The following is a 14847-nucleotide window of genomic DNA, read 5'->3' on the forward strand; positions in this document are numbered from 1 at the left end:
GCTATTTTTATACAACCCTTCTATATGCATTGTTTTTAACATGCACGTATTACTTCCATCATTAAAACTTTTTTCACTTTGGCCAGGCATGGTGGCTCATGTCTGTAATCCCAGCATTTTGGGAGTCCAAGGTGGGCAGATGGCTTGAGCTCAGGAGTTCGAGACCAGCCTGGGCAACATGGTGAAACTCTGTCTCTACCAAAAATACAAAAATTAGTTGGGTGTGGTGGCTGGCGCATGCAATTCCAGCTACCTGGGAGGATGCATGCAATTCCAGCTACCTGGGAGGATGAGACAGGAGGATCCCTTGAGCCCAGGAGGGGGAGGTTACAGTGAGCCAAGATCACACGATTGCATTCCAGCCTGAGCAACAGAGTGAGACTTCATCTAAAAAAAAAAAACAACTTTTTCCGTTTGAATATGATAAGAATTTGATACTGTCACTCACCTTTTTAAAACTTTTTGAATACTTCCTACAGCCCTAAGAAAATCCTTAAGAATCCCTAACATAGCTTGCAAATCCCTTCCGATCTGGCCCCTGCTGAGTTTCCTATCTCTTTTTTTTTTTTTTTTGACAGGGTCTTGCTGTATTGCCCAGGCTGGAGCATAGTAGCACAATCATCGCTGACTGCAGCCTCAACCTCCTGAGCTCAAGTGATCTTCCCACCTCAGCCTCCCGAGTAGCTGAGACTACAGGTGAGCACCATCACACCTGGCTAATTCTTGTATTTTTTTGTAGAGATAGGGTTTCACCATGTTGCTCAGGCTGGTCTTGAACTCCTGGCCTCAAGCAATCTGCCTGCTTTGGCTTCCCAAAGTACCACATCTGGCGAATTTCCTATATTATTTCTTACACTCCTCGTTCTCCCTGTTACCTGCTGTTCTGGACTTTCCATTTCTCTTCCTCATCTCTGGGTTTCAAACATGCTGCTCCCTCTGTCTGGAACACTTTCCACTCCACCTGGTTCATTGCTGTTCCTCCATCAAATTTCAGCTTAGATGTCACCTGCTCATGGGGACCTTCTCTTCCCCACCCCACCCCAGACTATCTTAGATCCCTTCTATTACTCCCACAGCACCTGAACGTCTTCTCTCTTAGCATCAGTCTCCTGAAGTTATCTGGGGGGTTTTTTAGAGATGGGGTCTCATTATGCTGCCTAGGCTGGAGTGCAGTGGCTATCCACAGACACAATCACACTCACTGCAGTCTCGAACCCCTGGGCTCAATCAATCCTCCTGCCTCAGCCTCCCGAGTAGCTAGGAATACAGGTGTACGCCATCATGCGGGGCATGGTTATTGGTTATGAAGTTATCTGTTTCATCTCCACATTTCCTTTTTTATCCAAGAGGACTATTTATCTTGTTACTCTTGCATTACTAGCACCCAGCATATAATTACAGTACAGTAGATAGAAAATATGTATTAAATAAGTGAATTTCATCAAAATGTTTTCTAGAGTCCCAGCTCTGTAATCTGCAACTTAGATAACCTGCCTGAGCCTTAGTTTCCTCAAGTATAAAATGGAAATAAAAATAATACTTACCTTAGAGGGTCGTTTGAGAATTAAATAAGATATATCAGAAAAGCTCTTAGAACGGTGCTTGGATATAGTAAGCATTTGATTAACGCATGCTTAAACATAAAGAAAGGTTACATCAATTCACACTCATACCAGCAGACTTTGACACTATCACTCTTTACCCTGTTCAACATTGAGTCTTGTGTTTTTAAATATTTTTGTAAAGATTATAGGCAAAAAAAAAGGCATCTTATGGATTTAAGGCAACATGTATTTTCAAACCAACAAGTTTTGTCAATAAAATGGCTGCACCCTGCTGCCCCATGCCAGATCCACCATAAAGAAAGCAAATGTTCAGTGCATCTCCCTCTTCCTGTCAGAGCTTCTAGGGGAAGGAGGAACCCGCAATGTGGAGGCATATTGTATTACCATTACTTTTAATGGCAAAAACTGCAGTTACTTTTGTACCAACCTACTACATGGTCTGGACAGCTAAATGTCATGTATTTTTCATGGCCCCTCCAGGTATTGTCAGAGTCCTCTTGTTTGGCCTTCTAGGAAGGCTGTGGGACCCAGCTTTCTTCCACCAATCCAGCTGGAGGCCTCTGCCGTGAACGTTTCCAAGTGAGGTAAAACCCGCAGGCCCAGAGGCCCCTCTACTTCCTGTGTGGGGTTCAGAAACCCTCCTCCACTCCCAGCCTCAGGTGCCCGCTTCAGAAAATGGTGAGTCTCTCTCTTATAAAGCCCTCCTTTTTCATCCTAGCATTGGGAACAATGGCCCCAGCGTCCTTATCTCTAGCAGATGTTTTGAAAAAGTCATCTGTTTTGCTTTTCTTCCAGAAGTACTAAGTCTGCTGGCCTCCGCCATCTTAGTAAAGTAAGTGTCCCATGAAAGAAAGATGCAGTCGGGCACTCGCTGGAGAGTTCTGGGCCTCTGCCTCTTATCAGGTGAGTAGGATGGAGTGGAAAGGGTGGTGTGTCTCCAGACCGCTGGAAGGCTTCCAGCCTTACCTGGCACTGCCTAGTGGCACCAAGGAGCCTCATTTACCAGATGTAAGGAACTGTTTGTGCTACGTTAGGGTGGGGGATTAGAGCTGGGGACTAAAGAAAAAGATAGGCCACGGGTGCCTGGGAGAGCGTTCGGGGAGCAGGCAAAGAAGAGCAGTTGGGGTGATCATAGCTATTGTGAGCAGAGAGGTCTCGCTACCTCTAAGAACGAGCTCATTCCAACTTACCCAGCCCTCCAGAACTAACCCAGAAGAGACTGGAAGAGCTAAGCTCCACTCCTTGTTTTGAAGAGACCAGATAGTTGCGCCCAAACTCTGCACAGGGCATATATAGCAATTCACTATCTTTGAGATCATAAAATGCCTCGTAATTTTTAGTCCTTTTCAAGTGACCAACAACTTTCAGTTTATTTCGTTTTTTTAAGCAAGATGGATTATGAATTGATAAATAACCAAGAGCATTTATATATCTCATATGAGATAAATAATACCAAAAAAAGTTGCCATTTATTGAGTGTCAGATACTGTGTAAAGAAAAAATTATTTAGACGTGTTAACTGGTTTAATCCTACTTCCACCTAGGAAGGAAGGTGTTATATCCTCTTTTTAAAATTCTTTTTAATTTTGACTATATAAACTGATAAGTCCTCTCTACAGATTAAGAAATTGATACTCAAAAAAGTTAAATAACTTGTTTTGAACCACATAGTTAGTAAGTGCTGAAGCCAATCTGTGAGACCAGGACTGTTTGTACTCTAAATGGCTGCACCACATGAGGCAAAATGGCTTGTGATGGTTTTATTTCAAAGACCTAGAAAACACTATCACAGCTGGTGACCCCGTCTCAGAGCCACAGCCATGATGTCTCCACTTCCTGCTTCATCTTGGGTTTCTCACATCTTGAATGTGCACACAAATCACCTGGGGATCTTGTTAAAAATGCAGCTTCTGTTTCAAAAGACCCAGACTGGAAACAGAGATTCCATATGACTAGTACGCTCTCAAGTTTATTAATCTGCTACTGGTCCTAGGAACATATTCAGTAGTGAGGGGTAGGATGTGACTCCTGCAGGGAGTGGCCAGGCATTTTCTTAGAGACCTATGTTATAAAGTATGCTTTTCCTTAAAAAAAAAGAAGGAGGAGGAGGAGGAGGGCCAGGTGCAGTGGCTCACACTTGTAATCCCAGCATTTTGGGAGACCAAAGTGGGAAGATCACTTGAGCTCAGGAGTGCAAGACCAGGCTGGGCAACATAGTGAAACCCCATCTCTGCAAAAAATTAAAAATTAGCCAGGCAAGGTGGCACACACCTATAGTCCCAGCTACTTGGGAGGCTGAGGCGGAAGGATCACTTGAAGGAGGTCGAGGCTGCAATAAGCCATGATCAAGCCACTGCACTCCAGCCAGGAGTGTCTCAAAATAAATAAATAGAAACTAAAAGAGAGAATATCAAAGACCCAATCACCTCTAGACATCTGGCATCATAGGAATGTGCCCAATCTGCTCTGGGGATAGGAAAGTGCGGATCCCGTCTCCCCCTGTGTAGAGGTTTCAGTAAAAGAAAGGCCTAGGTGTTCAGAAAGCTTTCAGGCAATGCCAGGGAAATTGATCATTGTAATGAATCCAGGGTATTGCTGAGTGAGGGCATCCTGGAGGGCCTGGTGGAAATGTGGTCAGGCTCTTCAATGCACAGGCCCTAGTTGATGAGTAATCAGGGTTTCAAATATTTCCATCTGTGTCTCAAGCAAAAAATAAATGGAAAAACTGAACCACCAGAAAAGCAGAGCCAGAGATGGAACAAGAATCCCAGTGTTTATACCCAACCAAGAGCGTGTTTTTCTTCCACAGAGACCAATGTTCAAAATGGAGGCTTGGGGGCAAAATTCTTTTGCTATGTCTTTAGTCGTCCAAAAAATGGTCGTAACTTTTTCTGACTCCTGCTTGTCAAAAATTGTAGGCTCATAGTTAATGCTAGATGCCTCCTTCCTCTATTTCCTCCCAAATTTCCTGGGAACCCCTGGACAATATCAGCAGTAAGTTCCACTGCTCTAGAGTGTAGAAATGGCTGTGACCCAGCAGCAACAGGGAAGGACATCAGATGTCGTCAGTGGTCATACTGCAACACAGCCCTTTTTCTGTTTAGGAATGCAGGTACCCACAACATTTACTAACACTTTTTTTTTCTTATTTATTTTCTAGTTGGCGTTTGGGGGCAAGATGGTGAGATACGCTTTCTTTCTTTCTTTTTTATGAAATCTCCCCATCATTCTTTGTAGTTATGAGTGGAGCTTTCTCTTAGGCCTCCCACAGAACTTCCACAGATGTCAGGAAAAGGAGTTTCTGCCATCTACCCCTTTGACTTTCCTCACAAGTCTGGAGATATTTCTAGCCCAGAAGAGGGTAGAAACAGAGGCAGGAAATAATGAGTCTTAACTATACAAAAGAAAAATTGAGACTTAAATGAAGTTGAAAACACTAACAGTTTTCATTTGTTTGCATTTCATATTTGATGTGAGATTCTGCAGAGGAGATGTAGCCAGAATGCATGCACAGGATTACTCTGGATAAGCTGCTGGGGCAACATTTGGATGTGTGTTCAGAATCACACGTCTGAATACTCTGAATACATGTGTGTACATGTGTGTTTATGCGAGTGCACATGCATATGAGTGTGCCCGGCCTGCACTTACTCTCTCAACCACAGCAGCAGAGTCAGGAGTGTTCCAACGTTGGAAGCCCCTCTATTCAATCAACTCTTCCAAACCGAGTGAACCAATGTTGTATTTAATGGCAACCATGGCTGGACACCATGGCTCACACCTGTAATCCCAGTACTTTGGGAGGCCGAGGTGGGCAGATCACTTGAGGCCAGGAGTTCGAGACCAGCCTGGCCAACATGGCGAAACCCCGTCTCTACTAAAAATACCAAAATTAGCCAGACATGGTGGTGCACGCCTGCAGTCCTAGCTACTCGAGAGGCTGAGGCAGGAGAATCGCTTGAACCTGGGAGGCAGAGGTTGTAGTGAGCCAAGATCACACCACTGCACTCTAGCCTGGGCGACACATCAAGACTGTCTCAAAAATAAAATAAAGACAACCACTATGCCAGCCTAGATTCCGCCATGCTGCCTCATTTGTAGTGTCCTTAGGAGCCATTTTTGTAAATAGTCATCAGATAAGATGTAAGGCCCAAAACAGCTTTTTATATGCAGCCGAGGGTATTGGAAGATCCATTGTTTCCTAAGAGTTGAGGGAAGAGTCCCAACCCACGGGAGCAGGGTCTGATCTTCATTGCCGATAGAAACATTACTAATGGCTTCTTACTGTTTCCTTTTCAGGTAATGAAGAAATGGGTAAGAGGATTTCCACTCTATCTAGCAAAAGTTTTCAAATGTGGAACGAAATGCTCATAGAGTACAATAACAGTAACAAACACTGAGAACTAAAACTATTAAAGGGAAAATACAAGTATCTTTTAATGGGATCTGTATGAAACATGCCTGTATTTGTTGCTAGCTGTCATGTCAGATTATAGCTGTGCATATATGCATCTCTGATCATACACATATGGATGTGGGTTGGAGCTACCGTGTGTTTTTGCGTAAGCCGTGAAATCTTTGAAGGCAGACAGAGACAGTGTCTCATTTACCTAGCCCAGTGTCTGGCACATAGTAGGTGCTCAATGAATATTTTTTGAATGAATAAATGAACAAACGTATGAACACATTGCTAATTACCTCCCCTCAAGAAGCTGATGGTCTTGTGTGAGAGACAAATAATTGAAAATATAGTGAGTTGCATGTTATAATATGGGTAGATACAGAGTAAAATGATGTATAAAGAGGGGAGTGGTCAACTCTACTGAATGTCGTTGGGAAAGGTTCCCTGGGGGAGGTGATCCTTGAGCTGAATTTTAAAGGATAAGCCTATGTTTTAGGGAAGAAAAATATTTTATGCAGAAGAAATAAAGCTGTATAGTATGAGGGTAAGAGTCTAACTGAGCTAGATCAGAATGTTTGAATCTTGGCTGAACTCTCTACTTGCTGGGTGTGTTTGAGTAATTTACCTAACTTTTCTGTGCCATAGCATTATCATGGTACAATGGAAATAATAGTGCTACCTAACTTGTAGGGTTATGATGAGGACCAAATGAGTAATTTATTTAAGGCGCTTAGAACATTATCTGACATAAAAGGCAGTAGGAGGGCCGGGCATGGTGGCTCACACCTGTAATCCCAGCACTTTGAGAAGCCGAGGTGGGAGGATCACCTGAGGTCAGGAGTTCGAGACCGCCCTGGCCAACATGGTGAAACTCCATCTCTGCTAAAATAACAAAAATTAGCCAGGCGTGGTGGCAGGTGCCTGTAATCTCAGCTACTCAGGAGGCTGAGGTAGGAGAATTGCTTGAACCTGGGAGGCAGAGGTTGCAGTGAGCTGAGATTGTGCCATTGCACTCCAGCCTAGGCAACAGAGCAAGACTCTGTCTCAAAACAAACAAACAGGCAGTAGGTGAGTTTTAGCTATTAATACATGGAAAGCGTGCTGACTATAGATGATACGCATTAAAGTTTACTGAGCATGTATGTTTTAGGCATTGCTCTAAATATTTTACTTGAATTTCCTCATTTAATTCTTCTAACACCCCTACTGTACAGTTAAGGAAACAAAGGCTCAAATAAATACAAAAATAAACAAAATAAACAAAAATAAATAAACAGTCCAGTCCTGGAGATATAAATGCAGATTTAGGCCAAGTGCCGTGGTTCATGCCTATAATCCCGACACTTTGGGAGGCCAAGGCAGGAGGCTCGTTTGAGCTCAGAAGGTTGAGGTTGCATTGAGCAAAGATTGTGCCACTGTACTCCAGCCTCTGTGGCAGAGGAAGACCCTGTCTCTGAAAAAATTAATAAATAGAAATTTAAAAATAAAAAATTTTAATGCAGATTTATATGGTACCAAAGTTCATTTTCTTAACCATTATGAATACTGTCTCTGGATATGTATAAAATCTTTGTGAGCACACATATCTTTTTTTAATTTAACTTTCATTTTAAATTCAGGGGCACATGTGCAGGTTTGTTACATAGGTAAACTTGTGTCATGGGGGTTTGTTGTACAGATTATTTCATCACCCAGGCATTAAGCCTAGTACCCATTAGTTATTTTTCCTGATCCTCTCCCTCCTCCCACTGTCCACCTTCTGAGAGGTCCCACTGTGTGTCATTTCCCTCTGTGTTCATGTGTTCTCATCATTTAGCTCCCACTTCTAAATGAGAACATATGGTATTTGGTTTTCTGTCACTGCGTTAGTTTGCTAAAGATAATGGCCTCCAGTCCCATCCATGTTCCTGCAAAGGACGTGATCTCATTCTTTTTTATGGCTGCATAGTATTCCATGGTGTATATGCAGCACATTTTTTTTTATCCAGTCTACCATTGACAGACATTTAGGTTGACTCCATGTCTTTGCTATTGTGAATAGTGCACAATGAACATATGTGGAGCACATTTCTGTCTAAGTATGGACATCTAGACCCTTGTGTGAGCATGAGTTAAGTCTAAGCTCTGCTACTGAATTTGTGCCAATAAAAGTTGTGAGCAATTTTCTTTACATTTTTTTCAAACAAACACACCAAGCAGAGTATAATGTCTATGTACTTTATTTATGATTTCTAGTTCATTTAACATGTCTAAGAAGCATCCGTGTTGAAAAATTATTTATAAATTAAAATAATATAAACTATCTACTGTCCTTATACTCACCTCCCAATTATAAGCAAGTAGAAAAACCTGGAGAATGATTTGTTTACATTCTGTGCAGTCTTTGTCAGAGGGCTGCCGGAGCAACTGGGTCAGAGTTCAGCTCTGTTCTGGGAGTAGCAAGACCTCAAGAAGGAAAGGAGGAAAGGAAGTAACTTTTTCTTGAGCACCTGCTATGTGTCATCCATTTTCACCTTCATAATCCATTTAATTTTCACAAAAACTTTGTGAGGTTGGTGTTTTATCTCCATTTCCCTGATAAAGAAGTTGAGGCTCAGCAAAGTTAAATGACTTGTCCTCGGTCACACAGACTAGGGCAGATCTAGGACTCAAACACAGGGCTTCTGACTCTTGAGTCCAGAGCTCTGTCCCTGACAGCGGCACCACCGCCTCTCCACTCTTCCAGTTATCATGTCCAGGCTGTAGCAGAACCCAGTGTTCCAGCCACAAGTTTTCCAGGAAATAAGAAAGGACTCCTAGCTCCACCTCCCAGGGCAAAAATGGCTGCTGTGGAAAACGTAGCTGGACCTATGAATGGCATTAGTGGTTTATTAGTTGATTTCAGTTGTCCACACTAATGGGCCTCCCTCTAACAAAAATAATTGAGAGCTGATTATGCTCAGATATAATGTAAAGTGAAGCCACTTTTCATTGGAAGAACCATTCCCTCAAAACGTGTAGAGTATTTCACATTATTTAAAGGCAAATAGAGAGAAAATTATATGGAATAAGAAGAAAGATGTTTCTTCTCTATTATGAGGGACTCAGTTCTGAGAAAGGATTTCTGAATTGTAAGAAATAGGTAAGTCCACGAATCAGTGATTCAGTGGTGTGGAGAGCTTTATTTCTGAGAAGGCCAGTAGCGCTCCCTTCTGACAAGCAAATCTAAGACCTGGATGACAGATGACTTCCTGCATTTGGTTGGTTCTTTCGTCATTCATATCTATCTGTAATACAGTTCTGGCTAATGTAAGAGGATAAGCTTGAAGACCTCTGGAATTTTTTGGCTTTAGGACTTGAAGGCTTTCTGAGCTTCAGTAGATCTGGTTCTAGGAGCATATGCTGGTATATTCTGAATCTGATGTATCTGAGTTACATCTATGAGCTATTTAATAAATATATCTATGAGCTAAATCTCATAGGTTAAGCATGAACCTCACCTCCAAGACTTGGGGCTCCTAAATGGATGAGACCCCCTTTGGGAAGTCTTGTGGGCAGTGTCTAATTCCACCAGAAAAATTTTACCTACAATTTAAACTTAAATCAAGATATTTTCTTACTGCTGTTTCCTTTTTTCATTTTCAGATGGTATGACACAGACATGTGAGTTTATTGGTCTTTTATTCATGCCCTGTCTGAGGATGCAGATTGATGGGTAGATGAGAAGGAACTGATTGAGAGAGATTAATCCCAAGAACTGAGATCTTCCCAGCATTGCATTCTCAACCCCATTTTAGAAAGGTTCCAAATAGGGATTTCTGTGGGTTTTTCTTTACATCCAACTTACCCTTCCCAAGTCCCCATGTCCCTGCATAAACCCTAAAGCCACCTCTCAAAAGGTTCTCTAGTTCCCTTCAAGGTTCTCTAGTTCCCTTCATTCCACATATCTCCTCTTCCACACCCTCTAGCCAGTAGAGCTCCCTTCTGACAAGCAAATCTAAGACCTAGATGACAGATGACTTCCTGCATTTGGGTGGTTCTTTTGTCACTAATTTGCCTTTTCTAAAATTGTCCTGGTTTCTTCTGCCAATTTCCCTTCTTTCTTTCCAGCATATAAAGTCTCCATCTCTGGAACCACAGTAATAGTGACATGCCCTCGGTATTCTGGATCTGAAATAGTATGGCAACACAATGATAAAATCATAGAAAATTATGAGGATCACCTGTCACTGAAGGAATTTTCAGAAATGGAGCAAAGTGGTTATTATGTCTGCTACCCCAGAGGGAGCAAACCAGAAGATGCGAGCTCTTATCTCTACCTGAGGGCAAGAGGTAATCCAGGTCTCCAGAACAGGCACCACCGGCTCTTTAGGGAGGACCATTCAAAAGGGCATTCTCAATGATTTCCCCTAACCCAGCTCACAGTGCCCTGGCGTCTTTGCGCTTCCCCCCACACTCAATCCCAGGACTCTCTGGTACCACACAGCATCAGTGTTTTCTGGAATATAGATTAAACACCAGTATGAGGCTTCTGGGTAACCCCAGTCTGTGCAAGATCTAAAATAGCAACTCCCTAAGAGACAGGACTGGGTCATTTGCACTGCATCACACCCAGGTTCATGGCACACCAACATGAGTTTATCTAATGCTTCCTCCAGAGATAAATTTTTCAGAAAGGTTTGCAAAAAAGACTGAAGGCCACTATAATAAAATGGCATAAGCTAAGGTATAATAATAAAATAATAACAATACTTAACATTTATTGAGTTCTTATTAAGTCTCAAGCACTGTCTGTACCCAACACTTATCAAGGATTTTTTTTCATGTAATCCTCTCAACAACCATATGGGTTAAGTACCATTTTATTCCCATGAGTAAAGGGATGAGGAAACAGAGGGTTTGTGAGTTGAAAACACATTTCACGCTTCTCACAGCTAGTGAGTAATAAAGCTGGGACTCAAACCCAGGGCTGTTTGACTCCAGTGCCTCTACCCACAGCCACCACTCTTTGCTTGTCAATGTTGTTCTAAACATATTGAAGGGGGGGCTCTGGCCGTGGCAAGCGTGTGAGTAGTAAGGGGAGAATGGCCTTCAGGAACTCCCTCCTCACCTCCAGTGCCTTGTGTTTTCCTTGCTTAGTGATTTCCCCTCTCCCCACCCCACCCCCGACAGTGTGTGAGAACTGCATGGAGATGGATGTGACGGCGGTGGCCACAGTTGTCATAGTGGACATCGGCATCACTCTGGGCTTGCTGCTGCTGGTTTACTACTGGAGCAAGAATAGAAAGGCCAAGGCCAAGCCTGTGACACGAGGAGCGGGTGCTGGCGGCCGGCAAAGGGGTAAGGCTGTGGAGTCCAGTCAGAGGAGATTCCTGCCAAGGGGGACGACCAGCCTGAGCCAGGGTGGGTGGCAAGTCCACAGCTAGGTCAGAACAGCTTCTCTAGAGCTTCTATGCACAGCTTCTATTACTGCGATGACAAGATCTCAACAGAGGGTTTCAAATCTCACATCACTCCCCTCCTTCCCATCCTAGAAAAGTGCAAAAAAGTTTATGAACATGGTGGGCTTCCTCACATGCCTGTCAATGCCTGCAGTCATCCGATTCCATCCCTGAGCTGTGGGAAGAGAGATTTTGATATATTAGCTCCTGCCTTTTCCTTTCCCTTCCCCCATGGAGAGAAACAATGGGAGGATCTTGAGCTGCGGAAAGTCACAAAATGATGAGAAGAGTGTAGGGTCCTTAGAGACGAATGAAAGAACAAAAAGAGAAAGGACGTCTGAACAGAAAAGGGAGTGGTAGAGGAGAGAACAGTGGGGTTTGCCATTCTCTATCTGGGTCTCACTGGCACAGACAGTGCTGCAAGATTGGTTCCCTCATGGGAATGAAACGTTTCCCCTCCTTCCTCCGCAGGACAAAACAAGGAGAGGCCACCACCTGTTCCCAACCCAGACTATGAGGTAACGTGGGATAGAAATGGGCCAGGACGCTGGAGGGGATGTCCCTCCAGGGGGGAAGGGAACAGAGGGGATGGCCCATCTTGTCTACCAGATGCCTCAAAGCCCCTCACTCAGGGCTTCCATGACGACCCTCTATGTGCCACCTCTGCCTCCTTCATGGTAAAACAGGACTGTCTCAAAGGCTGCGTGGCTTCCACAACCATAGAGAGGTGGAAGCTTGCAGGAGACATACTCCTCTTTCTCTGGCTTATTCATTGTCTGGGATACAGCCATGGAGAATATCATATATGCAAATTCTAACACAATAAATTCAGGGCTGATATTCCAACAGCGTGCACCAGTATAGCGAGTTACTGAAATATTAAAATTGTATAAATATTATATAAAAGTTATTGAAATATTAAAATACTTCGTTGGAAAATAGCCCCAAACTTTGCTCACCCCAACCCACCCTTACACATACACACACACACACACACACACACACACACACACACACACGGCCAGACATCCCAGTCCCTCCCCCACCGGGCTGCCTCTTGAGTTGGGGTAACAAAGAGTTAATGCCTGGCATGGCAGAGGATCACCAGGATTGTTCTAGTTGATTGGTATGTGTGCACTACTAGTTGTTAAATATTTTCACTATCACACCTGGATATACTCAACAAATATTTGTTGAGCACCAGCCAAGCACATAGTATTTACTTTAGCTTAAGTGAATTATTTAGCACTGAAAGAAGCCCTGGAAGGTGAGTCTTTAAATTCCTATTTTTGAGCTGGGAAAGCAGAGGCTCGCGGAAGGAGGTGACCAGCTCGAGTCTCCTACCGTCCGTGCCAAATTCGAATTCCGGCCTGCCTCCTGACTTCAAGTCCAAAGTTCTTCCCATGCACTAAAGCTAGATCTTCAGTGTCCTTTCTTAGGAGGTACTTCCTCCTGCACCACTTACCACCCCCTCTCTATTTCACCCCCAGCCCATCCGGAAAGGCCAGCGGGACCTGTATTCTGGCCTGAATCAGAGACGCATCTGACCCTCTGGAGAACACTGCCTCCCGCTGGCCCAGGTCTGGCTCCTCTCCAGTCCCCCTGCGACTCCCTGTTTCCTGGGCTAGTCTTGGACCCCACGAGAGAATCGTTCCTCGGCCTCATGGTGAACTCGCGCCCTCCAGCCTGATCCCCAGCTCCCTCCTTCCTGCCTTCTCTGCTGGTACCCAGTTCTAAGACATTGCTGCTTCCTCTTCCTTTGAAGTATCATCAGTAGTCACACCCTCACAGCTGGCCTGCCCTCTTGCCAGGATATTTATTTGTGCTATTCACTCCCTTCCCCTTGGATGTAACTTCTCCGTTCAGTTCCCTCCTTTTCTTGCATGTAAGTTGTCCCCCATCTCAAACTATTCCATCTACTTTTCTATCGCCATCCCCTTTTGCAACCCTCTCTGGGGATGGACAGGGCAAATGTTGACAGAGGCCCTGCCCCGTTCACAGATCTTGGCCCTGAGCCTGCCCTGCGCTCCTCCCCCCCCCACACTCCCCACCAACCCCCTAATCCCCTGCCCCCTCCACCACCCCCTCCCGCTCCCATCTCTCCTGTAGGCCACTGGATGGTCATTTGCATCTCCATAAATGTGCTCTGCTTCTCTCAGCTGAAAGAGAAAAAAATAAACTGTATTTGCCTGCAAGAGTTGCTGTCCCTGTTTTCTGAGAGACCCTCAGAGGCTGCCTTAACTCCCAAGACCATTCAGGCTTTCACTAACTTTGACTAAATTCTCAGCTATGACCCCAGATGCGAGCACTCTCTGTTTCCACAGCTGGTAGGGCCGTTACCTGAAGCTCTCTTTAGAGAGGGCATAAGGGAATAAGAAAAAAGAGAGAGAGAGAGTGTGAAGGGAGGGGAAAGAAAAGAAAAAGAGAGAGACAAAAAATAAAAGGAAAGGGAAAGAAGGGAGGGATTGAGGAAGGGAAGAAAGAAAGAGGATGGGAGGGAGAGAAAGAAGAAAGTTTCACCAACTTCTCTCTGAGGAAAACATCAAAGGTGGCAGAGAATGACTGATGGGTCCCTGATGGAGTGGTTGGTAGAAAATGGGCAAGACAGAAACAGGCCTTGAAAGACAGATGAAGGTACGGAAGAGGATGGTGGCGGTGGAAGCCAGGCTTGGGGATGGGACACAGGTTTCCACAAGCTGCCAGGAAAAGCTGCCGAGCCAGGGCTGGGGAAGTGAAGGAGGGAGGTGTCTCAAGCAGGCACACCCCCACCCTGAGGCAGCCGCCTGCAGCCAGAGGCGGGCTGTGGTTAAGCAGCGCAGGATGTGGGCTGCACTGCTAAGCGGGGCTCCTAGGAGTGAGGGTGGGAGAGGTACAGCGGCAGCTGGGCGGAGGCCAGTGTGAGAGCGCTTTGTTCTCAGTCTCCCACAGCACACTCTGCTTGCAGAGAGAGGAGGCTGGAGCATCCAGGAACTGTCCTAATCCAGCTCAAACCAGCGGGCTGTCTTCTCTCCCTCTCTGCACTCAGAAATCTCCCTGCTGACAGCAGGGCGATTTATGAGTGCGACCACCACTAAAAAGGCCGTTTGTGACCAGCAGCCTCCACGTACTATTCCCCCTCAGCCTTGGGCTGTACCTACAGCTTCTATTTGTTTTTGGTCCCTGTTGAAGAGTCACTTCCTTCACTCTAAGCATCAACACTTAGGCTCAGATGACACCTCCATGATGTTGTCCATCACTAGCTGCTGATCAGCAGGCTGGCCCAGGGATGGCAGCTTTCTCCCCAGTATACTTGATTGTGCCCTGTCAAGGGGAGGCATGGCTCAGTGTAATACAGGCAATAACAGCTAACGTGTATTGAGCATTTACTCAATACATACTTCAGAAATTGTACATAGCACTTTACCTGCATTATCTCATTTAATCTTTATGTTGACACAAGAAGTTAGATGTCATCCTGATT

At 44.6% G+C, this 14847-nt stretch overlaps 1 protein-coding gene across 1 annotated transcript; it reads left to right on the forward strand.

The window, feature by feature from the left end:
* The first annotated feature begins 2362 nt into the window (after positions 1-2362).
* On the forward strand, positions 2363-13491 carry LOC116477006 (T-cell surface glycoprotein CD3 epsilon chain). Its single transcript, XM_032167568.2, has 8 exons — positions 2363-2468; positions 4726-4746; positions 5865-5879; positions 9592-9609; positions 10057-10278; positions 11119-11286; positions 11859-11905; positions 12878-13491. The coding sequence occupies exons 1-8, from the start codon at positions 2420-2422 to the stop codon at positions 12932-12934; spliced, it is 597 nt and encodes a 198-aa protein (XP_032023459.1). The 5' UTR covers positions 2363-2419; the 3' UTR covers positions 12935-13491.
* Positions 13492-14847: the final 1356 nt, after the last annotated feature.

Source organism: Hylobates moloch, unplaced genomic scaffold (genome assembly GCF_009828535.3).
Source record: "Hylobates moloch isolate HMO894 unplaced genomic scaffold, HMol_V3 SCAFFOLD_11, whole genome shotgun sequence".
NCBI classification, from domain to species: Eukaryota; Metazoa; Chordata; class Mammalia; order Primates; family Hylobatidae; genus Hylobates; species Hylobates moloch.

Excerpts from the sequence above, each read along its gene's own strand:
- LOC116477006 (XM_032167568.2), top strand. The coding sequence starts at position 2,420 with ATGCAGTCGGGCACTCGCTGGAGAGTTCTGGGCCTCTGCCTCTTATCA. Across the intron at positions 2,469-4,725 it reads GGGCCTCTGCCTCTTATCAG|TTGGCGTTTGGGGGCAAGAT; the intron begins GTGAGTAGGATG and ends TTTATTTTCTAG. Across the intron at positions 11,906-12,877 it reads TTCCCAACCCAGACTATGAG|CCCATCCGGAAAGGCCAGCG; the intron begins GTAACGTGGGAT and ends TTTCACCCCCAG.